General features: G+C 36.5%; 1 protein-coding gene across 1 annotated transcript in view; it reads left to right on the forward strand.

The window, feature by feature from the left end:
- The first annotated feature begins 227 nt into the window (after positions 1 to 227).
- The window catches only part of SLC17A6 (solute carrier family 17 member 6), a 226,320-nt gene continuing 202,787 nt past the window's right edge, over positions 228 to 23,760 (forward strand). The window contains exons 1-3 of the mRNA XM_044082604.1: positions 228 to 1,093; positions 3,171 to 3,423; positions 6,069 to 6,187. Coding sequence (XP_043938539.1) covers positions 1,008 to 1,093; positions 3,171 to 3,423; positions 6,069 to 6,187 — 458 coding nt within the window. The 5' untranslated portion in view covers positions 228 to 1,007. The remainder of the gene's footprint in view (positions 1,094 to 3,170; positions 3,424 to 6,068; positions 6,188 to 23,760) is intronic.

Below are 23,760 nucleotides of genomic sequence, written 5' to 3' on the forward strand. Positions count from 1 at the left end.
TTTATCTTTGCTAGATACACTCCTTTTTTATCACTTCATACAAACTTTAGAGCTATTCAAGAACCCCCATGCTTTTGCACCTCCCAAAACAACTCCTCCCCTCTATATATAACAAATAGGTAAATAAAGGTCGTTGTGTCTTTCGGCTTTTCCCGGTTAGGGATCGCCATGTTTACGTGCCGAGTTGCCAACTCTTAAAGGTACAGAGCATATACCAGAATTCTCATACTATAACCCTTTCATTGGATTGTCAATAAAAAAAACGAAGAAAGTGATTCTCCAAATAGCATAAATGTGATCTAACTTATACGTGTTTGTATTATTTGCTTTTATTTTTTTTATTTGTCTAAAGACAAGGCACTTCGAACTTCTGTCATCGAAAATGCTTTCCCCTCCAAAAATGATCTTACCCACCACCTTGTGGGTGCTGTACGCGTGGTTATGCTCTATAGACAAAGACTTAAGGTGTGTGCTTTTAAAGCAAAATGAACTGCAAAAAATTAAGTCCAATGATAAGCTACAGAAATAATGAAGAACTGCCTTTGCTAGGCTAAGTTTGCATATATAGGCTGGCCTTTTGCAGTGCTGTATCTCCTTGGTGCCAGTGACAACTAGATGCAATGCTGTCAGATAAAATAGATCCAGGATTATACTGAGGTCTGATCCTTCATCTAACAATTTCTTAATGAAATCAATCAAGGTTTAGAGGGTTCAGTTCAGCATTTTTTTCTCCTGGTTTATTCCAGCGAGTGTCGCCTGTTGTTATCTGCCTGCTGCAACTCCAGTATGAAGAACATGCAAGGAACAGGTTTATGCATTTACTCTCTCAGCTTTGGTGCTCCGTTGTAATAAGCTCCAATGGCTCTCTGTAAATTGAAACATTTCCGGGCTTTAGCTGGACCACTGAGGGCTTGATCTTTTCCTAAGGTGAATAATTAATATTGATAAGAACAGTGATTTTTTTTTAGCTGGTAACCACGGTTGGAAACGAGGAACACTGTAGAGATATGCATCGGATAAAAGAAAGTGTTTTTGTGCTTGGGAAAGAAAAGCTAAACACTATAACTGGGAAGTCTCTCGGACATCTCTACAGGTAAGGGGACTCGTTCAAATTCCACTCAATGCAGGTTACTGTTAGGATGGTTACATTACATACGTGTGTCTCTGAGTGTTGAATATAATATATATATATATATGTGTGTGTGTGTGTGTGTGTGTTTCTGTGTGAGGGTGTTGTGTTTGTCGTAGGCTATACAAAAAAATCATTATTATTTATTTATTTATTAACTGATTAATTAATTAATTTGCTTTATGCCTGTAGCACTGGCCTTTAAAAGTTATAGCAGAGGGTCAGAATGAGGGGCAATTTCTTATTTCTCACAATAGGAGGTCTTTGTAAACTAAGCTTATACAACTGGGGATAGAGAATCTTTGTGTGGGTTTGGTTTATTTATTTAATAATGCATCTAGTCATAAACAGGCCTGGTTTTATGATTATATACCAGTAAATCTAAGTGGAGCAATGCTAAATCTGAGGCCAAAATCACAGAGTTATGTCTAAATGATAGCGGTTGAGAGGTACCGTTTGCTTTCCTAGGCGAGGTAGCTTTTTATTATTTCTTCTGCTCATGTTTCAGTGTTTTAAAGACTAGATTATATAGTGGGCACATCAGTTACCTACCAGTTCTTAGACCAAAAGGACTGGATTTGTATACTATGATTTTTTAAACACAATCAAACATGGTTTATTGCAAATATTTCCAGAAACAAACACAGCCAGCAAAATAAAAAAAATAATATCGTGAGCCCATTTATGTTTAAAAGCAAGTTAACTTGGCAGTAATGAACCAAATGAGACTTCTCTTATTTAAATGATCAGACTTGGTATATTACTCCCTTTGAATGAGATAATAACAATAAACGAACCATTTTTTTAATTCTTAATTAGCTGGTTAACAATTTACAAAACTGAGCGCTAAATGTTGTTTCATTTATTTACGTGGAAGTCACACAGCTCAAGTTTCCAATCTCATAAATCCTATAGTTTCTGTCAATGTGAAAACGATCTTAGTTTCTTTGCTTTATTATGGCCCTGGATGCTGGTGAATTTAATTATGTATTCCGAAAAACAACTGTCCAAGCAAAACAAACAAAAATAATTCAGGACTGCCAATACTTTGGGGAACTATTTGCAAGAGTATGTGCCCCAATGTATTGCTTAGGATCAGCTTTTAAATTTCTTACTCTTGATACCATTTTATTTTCTGCAGGTGTCCTTATCTAACAATCTGTCTCTCAAACAGTAGATGTAACTGCTATTTACCATGCAATAAGCAGCCAGTGACATCATATTCTGACAGTTTAACATTCAGGGTTCACTGAGTAAAAGATGGTTGCATCTATAATATACATGTTCGCACATACGCACGAGGGCACACAAATACGCACTAACAAATATACATACATTCGCAGATGTGTACACACGCAGGCGATTGTATTCCGGAACTACGGGGATTGCTTATCTCGATAATTTTGTATTTTATTTTATTATATTTATTCACGCAAAGGTGACTCTGGAGCACATTAATTTTGTTTTCGGTAAACAATTTTTTTCCGTTTGTATTTCAGCTGAGCCTGAGCAAAACATGGATGTTCCTCTTACAATGGAGCATTTTTATTTAGGTATTTGTTTGTTTACTTTAGTTCGTTAAAGGGGCGCTGAGCATTAATAAGGACAAAATTATAAAACAAAAAGTAAAGTTTTGTGAGGTTATAAACATTATGCAAATAGTGAAAACAGCAAGCAGTAAATGTATACAGTATTTACAATGTATAGAACAAAAGGATGTTGAACTGTCTCTGAATCTTTTATTACCAAATAAAGGGATATCATACTGGTTCCCTTGAACAAGCTAAATTTTAATATATTGGTCTTTCTTGTCCTTTCTATATTAAAACATTTTCTCAGTATACAACTAAAATGTCACAACTGTACTGGCAATAATGAAATGGTAGATTTAAAAAGGTACAAGAGAAATGGGATAGTTAAATTCTAGAATTCAGCATAATCAACTGAAATGCTTCTGTTGTCTGTAATGTATACACCGATAACACAAATAAGCTGGTGTTATATATTAGTAAATTTTCATTTTTTGTTTGTTTTTCTGAAGAGTTCTAGAGAAGAAGCAAAACCAAGGAGAGAATATAGAATTAACGGAAGATGGAAGACCCCTGGAAGTCCATGCCAAGAAACAACCTATATGTGACTGTACCTGCTTTGGGCTGCCCCGCAGGTACATAATAGCAGTTATGAGCGGACTGGGCTTCTGCATCTCCTTTGGGATCCGTTGTAATCTGGGTGTAGCCATAGTGAGCATGGTTAACAACAACACTGTGCACCGGGGAGGGAAAATCCTGAAAGAGGTTAGTAAACCAGTCCAGTACTTTGCATGGTGTCATTGTGAAAGCAAACAGAAACAATCCCCTTAACTTTACAACATGCACTCAGCCATACCTCTCAACTTAAATTTCTGGACAGTGTCTAAAAGAATGGGGGTAAAGATACACACTTATAGACATTTTTTGAATATCAGTCTAATATTCACTTACAAAGTTAATGGAACAAGAGGTTTTGCATCAACAGGCATTTTATGAACACTAAGTATGAAATTCTAAATTATTATTGATTGGCTGTATTCCTCCGTGATTTACTGTTTACCAGAAAATCAAACAGTTTACAAAGGACAGGGCAACAATATGAGGCAAATTTAGAGGCATTGTGCAAAATCAGGGATAGTTGAGAGATATGTTCTGAGTTTACGTACTTTTACAAAACTGTATTAAATTTAAATTATTAAATCAACAGTTTAATGATGTTTCTGATCCCACAACATTGAATGGAGCAAGATGTAAAGTGCAACATGCTATTCTTCCACGTTCCTAAATAACTTTGCTTTGACACATTTATTGTTCAAGTCTGTCTTTAGTTTGCATGTTTCAGGTATATCATTCTGCAGGAAGGAAAAACACAGGGTTGTGGTACATGCAGACAAGAAATGGGCAGTACTAGGTCAGAAAAGGAGACACAGTGGTGATATAAGGTTAGTGCTATTATCTCACAATAATGTTGGTTATGCTGGATGCCGGTTGGGCCTTCTTCTGTACTGAGCCTGCACGTTTTGCCTAATCCTGAGTAGAGATTTACTTGCTGTTCTGTTTTACTCTCACATCCAAAAGACGTTGTGAATTGGTGAGTCTCCCATCTGCCCACTAGGGTGTGTGTGTGTGTGTGTGGAATTGCTTTTAAGTGAATGAGAATCATGAATATCTTGTGACTGGTTGGCGTCGCGTTCAGAATTAGTTTCTCTGCCTTGCGTCCAGTGAGTGTCAGGATAGGCTTCATTCTCCCTTGACTCTGAACTGGAGTATGCAAGTAATGGGAACATGGATTTAAAAATTCAGTAATAATGCTGGCTTTCCTATCCCGTGCACAAGCAAGATGTTTGAATCCACTTAGAAAAAGTCAAGAACAAATGTTTTCAGATAAGACACTCGTTTTTAGTTTAACGATTTTTTTCAGTGGAAAAACAAAACGAGTTTACGTTAATTCAATGAGTATAAAATACATTTGAGGCTAAGGCATTCCACTTGTTAAAACTATCCAACTTTTGACGTTCTTCTGGGTTTTCCCGGCTTGGGGTCGACACAGCAGATCACCTCTCCGCTCCTGATTGGGAGTGGAGTTTTGCAGTGTCGAGTTGTCAGCCCGACACCCAACCTTCCACTGAAAGCACAGCACACACATGTACACGCTTACACTGAGGGCCAATTTGGAGTATCCAATCCACCTACAGCATGTCTTCAGGGAAGAGGCCGGATCACCTGGAAAAAACCCACGCGACTACAGGCAAATTTCCGAATAGAAGGCACCCCAGCCGAGGATCGAACCCGAGAGTCTCTTGGTGAGAGACGGCAACGCTAACCGCTGTACCACCGCGGCTGCCATTTTGACCTTATACTGTTATTATTATCGGTTGCCTGCTACATTATTTAATCACTTTTTATTTATCGATTTTTACTATTGCCCAGGCGGATAGGCTCATCAGAATCGTCCCCTTTTAACCAAAACCCCACGACCTGGGTGTATCTTAGACAGAAGATGTTGCTGTTGTTAGTTTAAAGATCGTGTGCATTCATAACATAACATAATATGCATTCATTCAGGTTAAAATGAATAGCGAGTGACCCCGTACTAATCCAGATTATAAAGACTGTGCTGACAGCCACAAACGTTACTAATAGACAGCTGATGCTTTTGCGCATTTGTGTGTAATTTTGCACCATTTCTGCACATTGCATTACTGCACTTGTTTTCTCGTATTACTTTTTGTTCTTCAAAGATGCTGCCTGAATCTGGACAGGACAGATTTTGTTAACACACACCCCCGGGAATAGAAAAAAATAAGATACTAGAAAGTAATTCATTTACAGTCCTTTCCAGGAACTATGCCTAATAATTAATGAACCCAGCATACTACGTCTGTATATGAAAGCAAGAGTGTGTGTGTGTGTGTGTGTGTTTGTGTGTGTGTGAAAAGTGATGACGTAAAGATTCGAAGTCAAGCAATAAGCATCACTCACCTTCTATACTTTTCATATGATTTTGACATTCTTGTAGTCTGTAACTCACTAATGTATAAATGGATGGGGAAGACGTGGATTTGTGTAGTAATTAATAATGATATTTGATTCTGTATCCATGCTTTTCTATACTACAAACTGCAATCAAAAATAAATTAAACTGTCTGAAGACCGCAGTATACACAGACTATCCCCTTAAATTCAAAATTGTTGGGCCAGGCATCGTGAAGTTTCTTTCTCTTTTTGGTTTAATATTTTGCATTGTTTCCTGATTTTAATTCATAAACTGCGTATAGTGTGGAAGACTGAACAGTTGACTGTTTAGTTTAACAAATAAATACTATTAAAAGTGAAATGTGCATTTGTACTCTGCTTTACCAACTGTTGATACAGTTTTCCAATTTTTCTGTCCTTTTATCCTAAAAAAGAAAGCAAAATTTAATTGGGACCCTGAGACTGTGGGGATGATACACGGATCTTTCTTCTGGGGCTACATCATCACACAAATCCCTGGAGGATATATCGCATCAAGACTGGCAGCAAACAGGTAAGCAGTGTCTAGTGCTTATAGAAAGTGCTCGAATGGAAAGGAAGATAAGCAACACTATAGAAGAGCAAAATAACCCGATGGGACATTACTGAACGATAAAGTAAAAAAAAAAAAAAAAAAACCTCTCCTTCATTTAAGCTTGGCTTTCAATGATAAATGAAAATGATAAATGACCCTTTACTTATATCATGAATAACAAAATTATAAGTTCCACTTTCCGGCATGTAATAGACGAGGACAGTCTCTTGAGATGCCCAATTTATTACTGATTGAATGTGAACATTTTTAAACAAGTAAGTTATAACTGCATTTGTTATTGCCGCGTTTTAATGAGGGTGTTTGTTGAGAAGTCTTCAGGTTTTAAATTGCTGAGTTTGTTTGCTGTGTAAAAAAGTGTCACGTTGAACTTTTATTATGGACCCTAAGGTTATTCTGTTTATTACTGTAACCACATTACTCAGTTCAGTTTTTCTTGCAAATTACAACTGCAGCGAAGACTGGGCTGCATTATACTTCAATAGAAGTGCGTGTGTCATTCCGGTAAGTATACTTTATTAATTTTAAAAATCATACTCAAACCATCCAGTTAAAAAGTAACCTAAAGTAAACTAAAGTAGTGCAAATCTAAGCATCTGGTGACATATGGGTGTAATGAGTAATTTTTTTTTACTTTATAAGTAAACAGAATGTTATTTAAATCCCAAGTGATTTCAAACTCAGATATACATTTGGTACTGTAGTGTGCAAAAGAAAGGTTTATTAGCATTGCTCAGAAGTACGCTGTGTGATGTTAGCTACATTGCTTTTCCACTTGAAAGGCCACAGGTGCTATATCAGGTGCTGAACTGTTATTATTTTTATTGTTGTTATTATTATTTCTAGCGGAACAAGGCGGTGTTACAGTGAGGTGCTCTATGCATTACTTGGAGCAGATGGGGCTGTTTGGTTTCTATGGTGCCCACCCTGCCCAGCTGCCTCCAGCAGTTAATTAGCTCTCGTGAGGGCTGAAGCCCAGCTGGGCGTTACAAAAGCGCCCAGACTGCTAAAGGATCACCACACCAGAACAAGGAACATTTAAAGACGTAGACTAAACCATAGATTATTGCCGCCACACAGCAAATGCCAGCTATATATTATCATGCAATCATAATATTTTGAAATAGTAATTGATGTTTATAGACCATTCTGAAAACCGACCATAAAATTGCTTTTGTAGTGCAGAGCATAACCTTGCAGATGTTTAAGTGCATCTATGTCTTTAAGAGTCTGGCTGGGTGTGCCGTTGTCAAGGTAGAGGTAGCCACTGTATGCACTTTGACATTTAGTTTCCCACGAGGCTGTTATTTACGTTAGGTACGTGTTTCCCAACGCTGTAAATAACAGGGAATCAGTATGTTCTGGCAGCCAGCATTTCCAACGAAATATCTTCAAAGCAAGGCAGTAATTTATATTTCATGTAGATCAAAAATGCAGCTGATGGAACAGTTTTATTCTCTTTCCATTAGCGCAAAAGTCAAATGTCATTTTCTTCTAGGGCCACCACTTTGCATTAGATTCATTGTGTTATTAGACATACAAATACCTCGTTAGTTCCAAACAATAATAATTTTGGTGTAGTATGTGTAATTATCAGTCTAATTCAATCTGCATTTTTTATTAAAATAATAGAAGCACTGTCGAGTACAGAATACGTTCTGAGGTAGCTACACACTGCATTTACTTGTGTGCATCTTTATTGAGGGTATATATGTGCCCAGCATGAGGCCATGAAGTCGCTAATGCCTTTCAGATGGGGAAAAACGCTGTAATGCCGTCATTCAGAAATCAAAATTCTTTACTCGATGCCTGACTGTGACATTACTAAAACAGGAACAGCCATAGCAAACGGTCGGGTTACACAGGATACAAGTTATGAGTCCCATTATCAGAAAAATACTCCGTAAAGTCAGTGAACCTAAATTATGTAATTGTGTCATGCCATGCCACGTTTACGGTGTGTAATAACTCCATATGAGTGGTAGCCGGTTATAAGCATGTCGGGAATTAATAAGATAAACTGGATAAGAATCTTGCAGAAGAAGTGTGGAGTAATTGTTATAATTAATAAATGACGTGAAAAACGGTGCTTAGCTACACCCCCTGATCTTCCATGACAGTATGATCCCAATTAGCGATTTGACATTATAGTGATACAAATTTATGCTTCAACTACAGTATTCAGGAACTGAAGCCAACCAATTTTACGAGTGCTTGTGGCATCCCCTGGAAATAACCAAACATGCTATTATATTCAAATTAACTAACTCCAACTCTAACATTGGTAGTCAAAGTACAACTGGAATGATGGGTAAACTTGGCTTTAAAGTATGAGATGAATCAAGATACAGACTAGTAAAATCTAATCAAATTCTAGAAAGGTAGTTCAGTAGTCAAAACAAACACTCTTTTCAACAGCACAATAGATGGCTTTTACAACAGTGGTATCATCAGATAATCAATACAGAGATCAGATTGACTGTATTCTTTGAAATAAATAATGGAAGAGCTCTGTACACTGGGAATAAACAAAACCTTTATTTGCTCAAGAATCAGAGGCAAAACCAATATGGGGGGGGGGGGGGTAGGAGGTAAGGGGAACAGAGGCTGAAAATTAGGGCCAGATTTTCATTTAGCAGTTACTACAGCAATATGTTTTGCATTATCATTCATTTTCTGGGCAATACAAGGGCCAGAGTAAAAATATGAGGCAAACTTCCGGAATAGTTGAGAAGTACACATCAGGATGATTGTGGATTAGACTATTAGATTCTTTTTCCAAACATCTTTATTAAATCCCCACATTTTAAACAAGGATATGAGTACATGTACACTGACAAAAAAAAAAAAAAAAAAAAAAACCCACTGTAAATGATTTTCATTATATTTATGCATTATACATTTTTGTCCATGTTGTGACACCCATGCATTGGCCCAGCAATGAAGGAGCCTCAGTCCTCACCACTAACACCAGTGAAGGGTGTCCATATAGGGAAAGGATAATAAATACACACACAGTAAAGTACAATTTCCCTTAAGAGCACACAGAGATCACAGTCAGTCTGGGGCTGGTTTCTCCCTTTCTCTCCAGGTCCCCCAGTAAGACTCCCCACTGGCACAGCTATAGGGTCCAGATCTCAGCCTAGTGGGCAAGTTAAAACCTCAATCACCCTCTCTGTCCAGCCAGTGCTTCGTGTCCCTGCCCAAGTGGCTGACACACACACTTTGAGATAAGAGTTATATACAACCACACAGACACTCCTGGGGAAGGCTGGCACAGGTTCTCCAGCTGTGCCCCTTTTCTGCCCAGTCTAAAAGGTAGTACCAGCTGCCAACACCCAGTAATAGCTACTAAAAAAGGCCCTTATTAAAGGGTGTCCAATTATTACTGTGCAATATTATTATCCAAATGGTAAGTGTGAATGAACAGCAAAGCTTATTTGGAGTGACTTGGGACAGTATCACAATATATATGCAATGTACTCTAGAGCTTAAATTATCTCTACACAAAACAGCCACAGTTGAAGGGTTTAAAAATATTTAATGATAAATAATAAAAACACAACACAATATTTCTTACTACACAGTGCTAGTCAAGAGTTCAGAGATCACAGAGAAATACTTAAAATAACACAGTAGAATAGTTCTGACATCACAGAAAAACAGACTAGTCTAATCTTCCTATTTCCTAGCTATATCTAAAGGAAACACTAAAGTCTAAGAGTCTACTTACATATAGATACAGGCAGACATTGGTGAGTTGGATGTTCTCAAGACAAATGCTCTAATGCTATCATTCTTTCTGTCCCCAAATTGATAACAGTACCACTGTTTCATTTCAGATTACATAATTTATTTCTGGTTCCCAGGCCAACAGACTCTCAGAGGCCAATAGCCCCCTTGATCCTGCAGCTGGTCAGGAACCAGAGTAATAAAATAAATTATACATGCAAATTCTAGCCATCAACTTTGGCCTCAAAAGTATAGGCGGACTTCCTTCAACCAGACATATTGGCTCCGAATTTTGACATCAAAGTATTGACTTGTCAGCTTTGTTACAGCAGAGTGCACTGCTGTTACATTTTTGCTGTTACACTTTTAACACCATTTTTCCCCATTTAAGAGAACAAGCCTGTGGCTCATATTAATATTTACAAATGACAGAACCATCTACAAAATTATATCTGGCTAGGCTGGTAGCCTTCACCTATCTTCACACATGTATATTTTCTTTTAAGAATTATCATTCGCTTCAACATTATATAAACTGCTCAAGTCCTACCTTCCCTTAAATGTCACCCCTCTTTAACATTATACTCTATTTCTATGTAATTTGCTCCATCTCTTTTCTAAAGACCCCGTCTCCAATTATTTTATATCCTTTACAATATTTAGTACTTCAGTTACAGTAGGTTTAGATTTTAATTTCTATTTCCTGTACTTCCTTTTTTGTCGGCAAACAGATTTAAACTTAGTAAGGCTTTAATGGCAATTCAGATCCTATATTGCAGCTGAAGAGAATCATTTCCTTAGTTAACAAGCATTTGCTCTCCTAACATTACTGATAAAGTACTGTGTAATAAAATTTAAAAATCCAACAACCATGGAAAGAACAAAGGTGTTTAAAATTTTAAGCTCTACAAAACAAAAAAAAGGGGGGGGGGGGAGTCCACATGAAATGTAAAAGAAAACCACAATTTATTAAGCAGTTTTGTTCCCTGTTGAAATAACTTCATCAGAATGAAGGTAGAAATGTACCCACCCTCTATTTAGATAAATACATGATAAATTCAGTACATATGATGGGCTACTTGTTCAGACTGACATCTTTTCCAGAACCATTGCTCTGCTTTTAAAAGAAGTGCAGTAGGCAAATATTCATTCAAAACAGACTGAGCTTCACATTCAGGACTCCGCCAGTGCAGTTCTCTCTTTAAAAGTAACATTTCTGTGTTTCCACACCTACTGCATTTGTCTACTCTCTCAAGTATAAAAAATAAAACTTTTAAAAATCTTTGCACATGATGGAGTGATGTCACCCCTCCTGATATTTGTAAGATGCTCATATAAGCATTTCTTTGCTCTGTTTTACTGACATAAAATGCTGAGCCATGTGAACAGAGGGCAAAAAAACTGCGGTGGTGCTGCGGTAGCATTGTCGCCTCACAGTAAGACGCTGTCCTGTTCAATTCTCAGCTAAAGCATCTTCTGTGTGGAGATGTGCGTGAATGGGCGTACCTTCGTTGAAGGTTGTGCGTCAGAGCTGGCAACTCGGTATGTAAAAATTTACTGCCAATCATTAGCGGACCGGAGTTCCGCTGTGGCAACCCCTAACCGGCAAAAGCCGAAAGACACAACAACAACTAGTATTACAATTGAAATTAACTGCACAGGGTATTATGTTAGAATAATTATGCAGAACCACATTTGGTTCTTCAAATACAAAGGGTCAGTAGGAAAAAGCACTGGACTCCAAATGCATTTGATGTTATAGGTAGATTTGTAAGTGAAGCTGGGGAGTTGGCCCCAATTTCTGGAGCTCAGGGTCGTTATTAGTAACCAACTCCCACTTCCTCACTATAATGCCACTTAGCCCCCTTGAGTCAATAGCATGCTGCAGAACAATGGTTCTGGAAAAGATGTCAGTCTTGTTCAGAATTTTGCCCTCCAGTGGTTTACTCAAAATAGGTGCATATTTTTTAACCATACCAGGTTTAACCAAGACCAACATCTCATCAAGCAACTTTGGGGGATACTTTTTGTTGACAAATGTTGCTCTCAGGTGATAACACTGTGCACAAAATTTTTCCTCTTCTGAGGTTAACCTAGAAAGACGTATATACTGACCTTTTACAAAACATTTTTTCTTAGCAAATGTGTGTGCAGATAACTATTAAAAAAGGTACTTTTCCTGTGCAGGTCAAATTCATAGGACCCCCTATTCACATTTTTTGTATGGAAATATATCTAAAACACAATACCAAAATCTTCCACTTTGAATGTAAACTTCAGAAAGTCAGTGGAAATCTCCAGATACTCCACGAACTCTGTGAGAATGTCCTCAGTCCCCCACAAAACAAAAAAGATGCCATCCAAAAAAACTAGTTTATCTTTTGCAAAATGGTTTGTATTTGTTCTCAAAATATTGACTTGCTCCCAACAGCATAGTATACTATTAGTAAAGATGGGGACACAAGCTGTCCCCATCACAACTCCAGAAGTCTGTTCAAAGGTGAAGACGTTGTTTTTCAGTAGAAGTTCCATAAACAGACAGAAGTTTTGCTTGCTGTTTTGTTATAGATGTGTTGATGCTGATGTAGTCTCAGAACCCTTCAGGTTCTCTGTGAAAAGATCCTTGACATCCGCAGTAATAAGCAAGTTGCCCTCCTCACAAAGCAACCCTGTAATTTCTTCCCCCAAAAGTCCAAGGAATCTTTAAGAGTATCTGGAAATGAGAAGGAAAAAGGTTTCAATTTCCTGTCAATAAAGACTTATTTATTAATTTTATTTATTTTTCTTTGTTTACCAGGATTGTCCGACTGGTTAATACCCATTTTTCAGTGTAGACCCAGGGAGAAAAGCTCCATTTGCTTACATTGCATTATACCAAATTCCAGTTAAACACAGAATGTATAAATGTAACTACTATTTTAGTAGAAATGTAACTACTCTAAGATTTTACAGAGGCAGAAGATGGCAAGGGGTTCTATCGTAGACCCCAGCAAAAAATAATTGGTCATAGAGGAGGGTCATATACATTTCTATGAAACTTAAGGGTGTCAAAATTCACTGGGTTGTGTGTATTAAAAACCTGTAAATAGTTACAGTCCGTTAGAAATACTACCTCAAGAAAACAGTCTTGTAATGTCAAAATAATGGCTCTATATGCCTGGTGTACCTGATTTAGAGAGACAGTTTGGTAATGAGCATAACTGAGTGTCATATTCAACATTCTCCCTTTGTAATCCCACATGTTCATCAGCACCACAAACCCACCTTTATCAGGTTTCATGAAATTGACGTCCTTGTTGTTAGACGAGTCCTTAAACTTTTAAGACAGAATTGAATATTTTAAAGTTCTAGTGCCAGTACTTTGTTGCTTTACATGATAGCTTCTTAAATTCCTTAATAAAAATCTTTACAAACAAGGTTAAATATTGGGGGAAGTGGTCCACTCAGATCACCTTATCAGGGAAAAATCAGTAACATTACCGCTTGAGTTATCCGGAAACAAAAAAAGTTGAACTTTCAGTTATTAAGTACATTTTAAATTCAAGGATGGTGTTGACAAAATTAATTCTCCTGGAAGGAATAAAGGTGACCCCCCCTGTTGAACAAATGCATATGAACCTCAGAAATGTCCACACAAATGAATTTGTATATATGGAAATCAGACTCAGAAAAGTAGAAGAAAAAGTTACCACATTGCTGGTGGCCCCTGTTTGGAGCAATAATTCCTCTGACCCTTCCTCCTGTGTGAGTTGTGACCAGAGTATTGCACTGGCTGTTAGTTAGCAATCCTGTCAGACCATCTGAATCCTAAAGTAATATCCTGTGCAGGTAATTTCAGTTGTAATACTAGTAGTGTTGTTATATTGCTCTGTGTTCACATTGTTTGTTCAGTCTATGCTCTGTTTGACCAGTATAAAATGCCAAACATTTATATGAGCATTTTAGAAGTACCTGGAAGGTTCAAAACACCAATACACTATTTTAACACTCTCATGTGCAAATATTTTAAAAACTTTTTTATTTTTTATACCTCACAATGTAACCAAATGCTGTAGGGATGGGGAATGGGAAAAGTTATTTTCAGAGAACTGTACTTTAACTGTAATTGTACTGAATGCTGAAGTCCGGCCCAATTTGAATGAGGCATGATAGACTGAACAAGTAGTCTATTATATGTTATGAATTTATTATGTGTTTTTTTAAAGGGGTAGGTATGTTGTGTACCTTCATTCTGATGAAGTTCTTTCACAGGGAATTGAAGCAGTTAATAAACTGTGGTTTTCTTTACATTTCCTGTGGACTAGTGTTTCTTTTTGTTAAATTTAAATATCCTCCAATTAGTTAGGTTTCGAAAAACATGTTCCCAGTTATCTCTCTCTCTTTCCCATCAGATCTTCAGAAAATTGTTCCTCAGGTAGACATCGAATGCTGAAGTTTCTTTGGGATATAAATTATCTATGCAAACACTTTCATGCAAAATCCTCAACCTGCTGGATTTTTTCTGCGTATTTAAGAGCCATAAAAATGTCATTCTTCTTTCTTTGTATATCATATTTTCAATGTCTTATCACAACGTTTAGACTTAAATTTAAGACAACAAGGAAAACCATCATGGCAACTAGATATAAGCTCAGTGATATTCCAAATTTATGTGAAGTGGAGGTGAAGAACAGATTTAAGGGATTAGACTAGGTGGATTGAGAGCATGAACTCTGTGGATAGAACTTTGAGACATTGTCCAGGAGGTGTCATCCAAAATATTCCAAATAGAAAGAAGATTAAGAAGGCAACATGAGAGTCTGTGGAGAATTTAGTGGTGTTCAAGGAAAGAAGGGGACCAAATGTTAATTAGGACAGGGGGAAATATAAAAAAAATGAATGCAGGTTTCAGGAGATAAGAAGAAAACATGAAGGACGTTTAAGCGAGCTGTGCAAAAACTCAAAGAATAAGTCAAAGAAATGAGAAAGTCAAGGGATATTTTCAAGAATTTAAGTGGTATTAAGGGGAAGCTTCCAATTAAAAATTGTCATAATAAATGACAAAGATAGCAGGGACCTATCAGCAGATATTAAGAAAAAATGTCAGGCTTGTAGAGAACTATGCAAGATCAATCCTAATGTCACTGATACATATAATAGTCTGTAGCTCACATTTGTAATGTTGCAAAGCTGATAGACAGGAGGTGCTGTGTAGTCTCCAGCCAAGGGACAAACAAGAAAGGTTACCATAGCACTCCAATTTGTGGAGAAAGTCAGATTTACTTGGGCCGGGCATGAGGGTGTTTACCTCCACTCTGCTGCCGGAAGCAGAGGTATGAGCAACAGCATAAAGAACCATCATGGCTGCTTGAATGAGGGCTCCTACGTCAGCTCCCCCCCCATACAATACTGGTTATGTCCTGTATGGGGGAGGTAGCAGATGGGCTGAGTCTGACTGACAGATGCGTGATACTCAGCAGGCTTGGAAGCAAAAACACCCCCAAAATTTTTCACCAGGAATGCCATTAAGTAGACACTAGGTTTGTAATTCACATGTTGTTAATATATCTAAACTAGAATGAAGTCATTAAACAACCACATTTCTACTATAGCATCTATGTAAACCCTGATAAAGACAAGGCAGGGGGAGTACCTCTTCAAAAGGAATGAAAATCAGAGGGGTGCAGGCTTAATGTCTTCACCGAGTAATCTTTTCTCAAATTCCAGAAATAATAGGTCTGAGATTAAATAACAGGGTAGCAATGCATTGTGAACAAATCTAGATGCTATAATGGGGAAACTCATGTCAAGTCCTACCCCTTTTGAAAGGCTGTCAATGCAAACTGACATTATTTTGACCTGCTGGGTAAATAAAGAACTGATTGCTTCTGCCCTGATTTGTTTTAGTGGCTTTGAAAAATGTCCCATAATAAAATGTCCAAAACAGAGAAAGCTCAGGTTCAGACCATAGCCTTAACTCAGATTCAGTACAATGACCAGTAAATTGCATGAACATATAATAAAATTAAGAAAGGCTTCATGGTCGAAATAACCAAAACTCTGGCTCAGAATATTAACTGTCCTGAACACCTTTTCCTGGAATGGATAACATTAGCCTTCCTTAAAAAATATGTTTGCTATTCATTTGTGAAGGCTTTTAACTGTACTAACCCTTTATAATTCTATTAACCACCTAAATTCTCATGCATATTATTGTCCTTTTTTAAATTTGCTTATAGTCCTGGCTTAAGCCTGTTTTTATTTAATAATATACTATAAAATATAAACTACATAAACATTAAATGCAATATTGTAATCTCCAAAAGCAGTATGACTTCTCATAATAAGCAGAATACCTCAACATGTTGCAAATTATTTCCATTGCTAGACTACTGAGAGAGACAAAAAACAAGTTTGCAACCAGCTGGAGGGAGAGTTCTTATATCCTACCTCTTCCACACGGGGAGAGGACTAACAGAAGTTCAAGTACTTGTAATTTCAGGTTAGTCCTGAGAAGGACTTTGGGCCTAAGTTATGTTAAATCCCTTGTGGTTTGGAACAGCTTTCTGTACTTAGTTACATATTACATGGCACAACTGGTAGAACTCCCTGTAGGATTTAACATAATCTAGACCCAAAGTCCTTCTCAGGACTAACCTCATAGTACAAGCTTTAGAACTGTTACACTAATAAAACATGAATACTTAGCAATACCAGTATAGACTCATTCTTACACATTTAATCAATATAACCAGGCTACCACAACCTCTCTCTGAATGACGGTGAGGCCTACAGATTTCATCATACAGCTACTGTGTAAAGATTAATCAAGAAGTCTTTGTTGTTAGCCACCAGAGTTCATTTCCTTTGTGAGTGTACTCAAACTTGACCCTTTAGAGGATGAGGCATATGCTTGACCTGCCTATTGTGATGTGCCTATCAGGATATTTCATACATAAGAGAGGTAGGCAAACATCGAAAGGTTATGCTCTAAGGTCTGAAAGCCTCATCCCACTACAGACTAGCAACAGATGAACAGACCTAACAGTGGTATTTGCAATAACTCTTTAGGCAAGTTAAAGCACCCAAAAGGAAGGCAGAAGCTTTAGCGTTTTTCTCCTCTTCAGTCTTCCAGCTAATGTGGTGTGCTATCAAGAGCGATAAATTTCACAGGACACTGTCGGATAATGATAAAGGATAACGGAAGAAATTAGGGACCCCTCTTTTAAACATTTTGGGAAAATCTGACTTAAAATAGTTCTGCGATACATTGACAGCATACAAATAATGATATTTTTGTTGGGAAAGTGTGCAGCTGCTTTGAGCACTTTTGTAAACTAATAAAATAAAGTAAAATAAGGATAATGAAGACGAATGCCGAGGAAAAGAAATAATGAAAGATTCATGAAGTTTGATGATTAAAAGTTATTTGAAGAAATAATGCATGTGCTGAAACTAGCAAAAGAAGTCATTAAGTAGGGCAACCTGGTAGGTAACTCAAATTGGTTCAAGAACTGAAACTATGCTACATAGTTTCTTATCTTCTCACACACACACTGTTCATCTTGTTACCAGTTAATGAAGGGCAACCCCGCTACTCTCCACAGAGATCACCAAAACTATTTAGGTAGACAGGTAAATGGACATTCTTGAAACTGGTACCAGCAATTTGGAAGCAGCTCCATCAGTAGTCAGAATGGAATGTACCAAGAAAGCATTTAAAACCAAAGTTAAATAATATTTGCTGAAATGATTATCTTGCTCCTGCTATAAAGAAAAAGGGCTAAGAACAACCTTTATTCAACACTGGCCTATGACATATAGTCTATACTACCTCCCTCTACAATGACAACTTTGTTGTTTGAATGTGAATTTGTTAAATAAATATTTGTATCAGCATTGTTACTTAATCAAGCATTATTTAGTGCCTCACTGTTTGCTTTGCCAAAGTAGCTCTTCAAATTACTCATTGTAGATATTGTTTCAAACATTGATGTAACTGTGTCATTTCCTTCATTGAAACATTATTGCAATAATCCATGTAATAAGTATACTTTTGTCTGTGTAAATTCTTGATGTGGCACTCATATTGTATTCTTTGACACTTTAATTCCTGCCCAATAGACCTGGGTCATGACTGAAAAAGGTCTGTTGACCAGTCCACTTATCGTTTTACCAAAATGTAATAAATAAATGAATACATATTCTTTTTATGGCTCAGTCAAATCTAGAAAAGCGTTCCACTAGAGAGTGCGTTCCTGCTATGAACAATTTAAAACACAGTAACCAACCTCCGTGCAGGAACGCTGACTGCCTTACAAGCCAGTCACACACTAATGCGGTAAGCACTAGCAGCCCAGCCTCTTCGGCTCAAAAGAAAGTTAAGAAGCACTGACTCCACACACTAATGCAGAAAGCATTAGCAGCCCAGCCTCATCGGCTCAAAAGATAGTTGAAAAACACTGACTGTAAACTTCCATACGGTTATGAAGCATTCAACTGCTTCAATGTAAATTCAGCAATGCGATACTCATGACATCCAACCGCAGAATAAAAAACAATAGCTCCCTCTCTTTTTTTAAAAAACGGAACGTTCTTTATTCAACAACAGTTAGCGCTTTCACCCTCATAAGGGCTTCCTCAGACTGTACAATAAGTTTAGGTAGGAACAGCCTTTATGTAGTCTACGTACTTAACTAGATAATTTGTAATTTACGTAGATGAAAAACATATGATCTGAATGATTAGCAGTTGAACAACAGTTAAACAGCTAGCGTCCTGTTACAAATATCTGTAATAGATCTAGTTAATATTTCGTACACAGTTTATATATATATTTGTTACATTATTAATATTGTACAGTTTCTAAACCAATCTGTCAATAATAACATTTATTCTTCACAAATGATATGGTTTCCACATATTAATAGGTCATAATAATCATTCATTAAAGTGTTTCTACCTTTAATTTAAGCTACAGTAAACACAATTGTAGGTGGTGTATTCTATAAAATGTATATACACCATTATAAACTCACATATAAAATAACCTTTAATTTATAAATAGACTTTTAAAAACATATAAAAATGACAGATAAAAAATAATGTGACCTAATGATTGTATGTATATATACACATTTCCACATGTGAAGCCTTCTATATAGGCAAGACAAATCGACAATTAAGAGAGCGCATCAGGGAACACACTTATGCGATAAGAATAGGAGATGAGAAGAATGCACTGGCCAAGCACAATAAAATAAAATAAAAGGAAATACACATACATTTAGTTTTTTTGTGATACAAACAATAACGAGAACTATAAGAGGAGGAGATATTGAAAATTATACCCTAGAACAAGAAACCAAATGGATAATTAGGTGTAGGTCAGATCACCCCCCTGGCATAAATGATAAAATAAGCTTACAACCTTTTTTGAAAAAGAGAAAGCTGAAGCACTGAAACACCTTTTAAAATTGAAATCCCACCATTAATGAATATGACTACTGTATGGATAACATACCAGGCACCATACAAACAGCTTTTAGCAGATAGTTTTAGTGAATACTCATTAAGGTTTTATAAATATGTATATTCAACAATTTATTGGTAAAAAACCATATGTTTGTGGAAATGTGTATATATACATACAATCATTAGGTCACATTATTTTTTATCTGTCATTTTTATATGTTTTTAAAAGTCTATTTATAAATTAAAGGTTATTTTATATGTGAGTTTATAATGGTGTATATACATTTTATAGAATACACCACCTACAATTGTGTTTACTGTAGCTTAAATTAAAGGTAGAAACACTTTAATGAATGATTATTATGACCTATTAATATGTGGAAACCATATCATTTGTGAAGAATAAATGTTATTATTGACAGATTGGTTTAGAAACTGTACAATATTAATAATGTAACAAATATATATATAAACTGTGTACTAAATATTAACTAGATCTATTACAGATATTTGTAACAGGACGCTAGCTGTTTAACTGTTGTTCAACTGCTAATCATTCAGATCATATGTTTTCATCTACGTAAATTACAAATTATCTAGTTAAGTACGACTACATAAAGGCTGTTCCTACCTAAACTTATTGTACAGTCTGAGGAAGCCCTTATGAGGGTGAAAGCTTAACTGTTGTTGAATAAAGAACGTTCCGCTTTTTAAAAAAAAGAGAGGAGCCATTGTTTTTATTCTGCGGTTGGATGTCATGAGTATCGCATTGCTGAATTTACATTGAAGCAGTTGAATGCTTCATAACCGTATGGAAGTTTACAGTCAGTGTTTTTCAACTATCTTTTGGGCCGATGAGGCTGGGCTGCTAATGCTTTCTGCATTAGTGTGTGGAGTCAGTGCTTCTTAACTTTCTTTTGAGCCGAAGAGGCTGGGCTGCTAGTGCTTACCGCATTAGTGTGTGACTGGCTTGTAAGGCAGTCAGCGTTCCTGCACGGAGGTTGGTTACTGTGTTTTAAATTGTTCATAGCAGGAACGCACTCTCTAGTGGAACACTTTTCTAGATTTGACTGAGCCATTATTGTTTCTTGTTCCACTTTGAGAGCATGGCTTGTTTTGTTGAAAACGATGACATAGAGTTAGCGTATACTCCGAACGCTAATGTAACTGATACAAATGGACAGCTGCTTACAAAATTTAAGAACTGTGTCTCAGGAGATGAAAATGTACTGTTATTTTTTGAACCGGATGGTGAAAATGTAATAGAGGAGGAAAATGCAGAAGAATTGTTACGCCTGGCAGAGGAATTGGACATACTAGAAAGTGACTTTCTAAAACTAAAAAGGCTACAGCTGCAGCGGCAGCATTTTGAAGCTTGTCTCAAAAAGAAAATCATACCCAGAGGACTTCAGATCCTCAAAATGCCCACTACAGGTAACCTTTTTCCTGATTTACTTTTGAAATGGCAAAAGTTAAATATGGAATTAAGTTTTAATTATATGAAACTACTAATAGAGTTTCATAAACCAGAAGAGGAACTTTTGAGACAAAAGGTTAATGACAGACATACAGCCATTATATCAAAATACAAAAACTGTAAAACTAATATAGGGCTGGATAGGCTAATGGACAATGTCATGCTGTATGAAAAAAGATTACTAAACCAAAAAAAGACCAAGATTGAAAGGGATGTAACGGATTTCAGAAATGGACAGGTCTTCACTTGGCCGAGGACGGCTGTGACTGATAGACATGTAATACCTTTAGCTAATGATAAAATAGATGTATTTACAACCAATGTTAGAAATGTTGATACAGTGATAAGAAAAAACGTTGAAAGTGGGAATATTAGTACAGCATTGGAAGATGTTGAAACTGTCATTGATGAAGTTGTGACAACAAACACCTTGAATGATAACAGTTCAATTGAAAGGGATAAGAATGTGAATTTGTACCCCACCATACTACACACTAAGGGGAAGAGTGATAATAATGGAGGAACTAATAGTGTCATGGGTATAGTGAATACCATAAACACAATGAATGGCCAGATGTCAGGTGTTAGGAAGAAAGTAGTCTCTATTGAGAATGGTAAAGAAAAAGATTCCTACATCAACACACGGGAGGTCCCTTTCCCCATACAAACCTACAAACTCAGAGGGAGATCACGTTCATCAAGCAGAGGGAGACAAAAAAGAAAAGTGGGAGAAACAACTCAGGCGGACCCACATTGAAAAAGATGTGGGCAACAAAGTCGAATCCTTAGTCATGAACATCTCACATAGGAAGTTAAGTCCTAGTGAGGAGCAAATTTTAAACAAAGGCTTATCATTCATACCAAGCAAGATAAGTGATAATACTGAAACTATTATAGATGTGAAAATGTTTATAAGAAACATACAGTTGAAACTAGACTTTGGATCAATAGATAAAGACAGAGTTATTAATAAATTCAAACCCCTAGTACATATGTCCCTTTACTACATCCGGTGCTGGAAACTTTCTCCAGGTTAGTAGAAAATGATTTGCATGCTCACAGCCTACATAGAAACACAAGGAAATACAAGAATAACTTAACATGGAAGCAAAGAAAAGCATTACAAGAGTTAAAGAATGACAGCAGTATTATTATAGTACCTGCTGATAAAGGAGGACCCATAGTGATTATGGACTATGAACATTACTCCTGTAATATGAAAAATATGTTAGATAATGACGGATGTTATTTAAGAACAGACATTAACGAAGTTATCAGTAAAATATTTAGAGTCTATGATACTATTGATGATCTATTTAGAAGTAAACTCATAAAAAAAGATTTCTTTAAGTTTCTAAAAATTAGCAATCCACTTCTTCCAATTTTAAAAGGATTACCCAAAGTACATAAAGGACTTGATAATCCACCCATGAGGCCCATTGTCTCCGGACAAGGATGGCTTACAGAACCTTTCTCACTCTTTGTCGAACACCATTTAAGAACAGTAATTGAACAAAATATAAATATTTTAAAAGACAGTAAACAATTCTTATTAGACCTATATGGATATTTGTCTAAAATTGGTGAAACATTTGAGTACATATTTGTAACTTTGGACGTAAAAAGCTTGTTTACTGTGATACCGAATTCTGAAGGTGTTGAAAGTATTCAAAATTATTTAAAGAAACATACAGATATGGACCCTCAATTCATTGACCTACTAACATTATTTTTAGAAATTATATTGGAGAATAACATCTTTGTGTTTGAAGAAGAGATCTACATACAAAATGATGGCGTAGCTATGGGCACTTCTTGTGCAAACAGCTACGCCAACATAGTCATGGCAGAATGGGAGAACGAATGTTTATTCCCTTTACAAACCTTTAGACAACATGTCACATTTTATAAAAGATTCGTAGATGACCTTTTTTTGGTGTGGAAAGGTAGTGAAGATACTCTATCAGAATTTCTGACAGAAATTAATAACCTCAGTAGTTTTTTGAAATTTACCATGAATTATTCAAAAGATTATATTTCCTATTTAGATGTTAATATTATAAAACTTCACAATGGGATAGTAAACACAAAAAAATCTTATAAAAAAAATAAGAAGAAAACATGAAGGACGTTTAAGCGAGCTGTGCAAAAACTCAAAGAATAAGTCAAAGAAATGAGAAAGTCAAGGGATATTTTCAAGAATTTAAGTGGTATTAAGGGGAAGCTTCCAATTAAAATTGTCATAATAAATGACAAAGATAGCAGGGACCTATCAGCAGATATTAAGAAAAAATGTCAGGCTTGTAGAGAACTATGCAAGATCAATCCTAATGTCACTGATACATATAATAGTCTGTAGCTCACATTTGTAATGTTGCAAAGCTGATAGACAGGAGGTGCTGTGTAGTCTCCAGCCAAGGGACAAACAAGAAAGGTTACCATAGCACTCCAATTTGTGGAGAAAGTCAGATTTACTTGGGCCGGGCATGAGGGTGTTTACCTCCACTCTGCTGCCGGAAGCAGAGGTATGAGCAACAGCATAAAGAACCATCATGGCTGCTTGAATGAGGGCTCCTACGTCAGCTCCCCCCCCATACAATACTGGTTATGTCCTGTATGGGGGAGGTAGCAGATGGGCTGAGTCTGACTGACAGATGCGTGATACTCAGCAGGCTTGGAAGCAAAAACACCCCCCAAAATTTTTCACCAGGAATGCCATTAAGTAGACACTAGGTTTGTAATTCACATGTTGTTAATATATCTAAACTAGAATGAAGTCATTAAACAACCACATTTCTACTATAGCATCTATGTAAACCCTGATAAAGACAAGGCAGGGGGAGTACCTCTTCAAAAGGAATGAAAATCAGAG

The sequence above is a fragment of the Protopterus annectens genome, chromosome 9.part0 (assembly GCF_019279795.1).
Source record: "Protopterus annectens isolate FY-2018-M chromosome 9.part0, PAN1.0, whole genome shotgun sequence".
Classification (NCBI taxonomy): domain Eukaryota; kingdom Metazoa; phylum Chordata; order Ceratodontiformes; family Protopteridae; genus Protopterus; species Protopterus annectens.